Genomic DNA, 1,160 nt, shown 5'->3' on the forward strand with positions numbered 1-1,160 from the left:
GAGTTGCAGGGCTGAGGGGCGGGCTGGGAGCAGGTGTTGCCGCAGTTGGTGCCGCAAGAGTTGCAGGGCTGAGGGGCGGGCTGGGAGCAAGTGTTACCGCAGCTGTTGCTGCCACAGCTGTTACAGGACTGGGAGCCGGAGGCTGCCTTGTAGTACACGGCTACGGCGGGAGCGGCAGCCTGGGAGCAGGTGTTGCCACAGTTGGTGCCGCAGGTGTTGCAGGCGGGCTGGGAGCAGGAGTTGTCGCAGCTGCTGCTACCACAGGTGTAGCAGGCGGCCTGAGCGGGGGCCTGGGAGCAGGTGTTGCCACAGTTGGTGCCGCATGTGTTGCAGGCGGGCTGGGCGCAGGTGTTGCCGCAGTTGGTGCCGCAGGTGTTGCAGGCGGGCTGGGCGCAGGTGTTGCCGCAGTTGGTGCCACAGGTGTTGCAGGCGGGCTGGGCGCAGGAGTTGCCGCAGCTAGAGCTGCCGCAGGTGTTGCAGCCCGACTGCTGGGCGGGGACAGCCTTGGTCTCGGTCACCTCGATGATCTGCTCGGAGGCGCCGGACTGGGAGCACGAGTCTCCGCAGCTGGAGCCGCCGCAGGAGTAGCAGGGAGCGGGGGCGGAGGCAGACTTGCAGTAGACGGTGGCGGCGGGAGCGGCGGGGGCAGCTTGGTAGTAGACCACGCGCTGCTGGGGGGCGGCGGGCTGGGCGCACTTGCGAATGCAGTTGGCCTGGTCAGCAAAAGACACGAGCGGGGTTAGATACTGGAACTGGAGGGCGCGACCGATCTCATGGCCAAGGTCCATCTGACGTAGCCACATCGCTGATTTTCCCTCGATACTGAACGAGTCAATAACTAAATGACATCAGTGGCAGGTAGCTTGGAGAAAGGCTCGTGGTGTCGCGAAAGAAAACAAAAATACACACACACACACACACGCTTACCTCAGCGATGCCGAGCACCAGGGCGGCGAGGAAGCACGCCTTCAATACGGCTGCGGCGTTCATGGCGGCGATTGTGGCTCTTCAACTGGACGGGAGCGAAATGACAACCCGGCCCCGGATACACTCGCACTTTATAGAGGCCGGGGGGAGCGTGGCCAAAACACACGGGGGCTGCTGTTGGTTAAACTGCGGGCCTACTCCGCACGCACGGCGCTGCGCGTGGGTGGAGGCGG

At 64.5% G+C, this 1,160-nt stretch overlaps 1 protein-coding gene across 1 annotated transcript; it reads right to left on the reverse strand.

Annotated features, from left to right (window-relative positions):
• Positions 1–97: 97 nt before the first annotated feature.
• On the reverse strand, positions 98–803 carry LOC113217875 (keratin-associated protein 5-8-like; the record flags this gene model as incomplete). Its single annotated transcript, XM_026437951.2, has 1 exon — positions 98–803. A coding segment is annotated over exon 1 (706 nt), but the record flags the coding sequence as incomplete, so codon positions are not given.
• Between the last annotated feature and the right edge of the window lie 357 nt (positions 804–1,160).

This window comes from Frankliniella occidentalis, unplaced genomic scaffold (assembly GCF_000697945.3).
Source record: "Frankliniella occidentalis isolate FOCC.00 unplaced genomic scaffold, Focc_3.1 Scaffold3654, whole genome shotgun sequence".
NCBI lineage: Eukaryota > Metazoa > Arthropoda > Insecta > Thysanoptera > Thripidae > Frankliniella > Frankliniella occidentalis.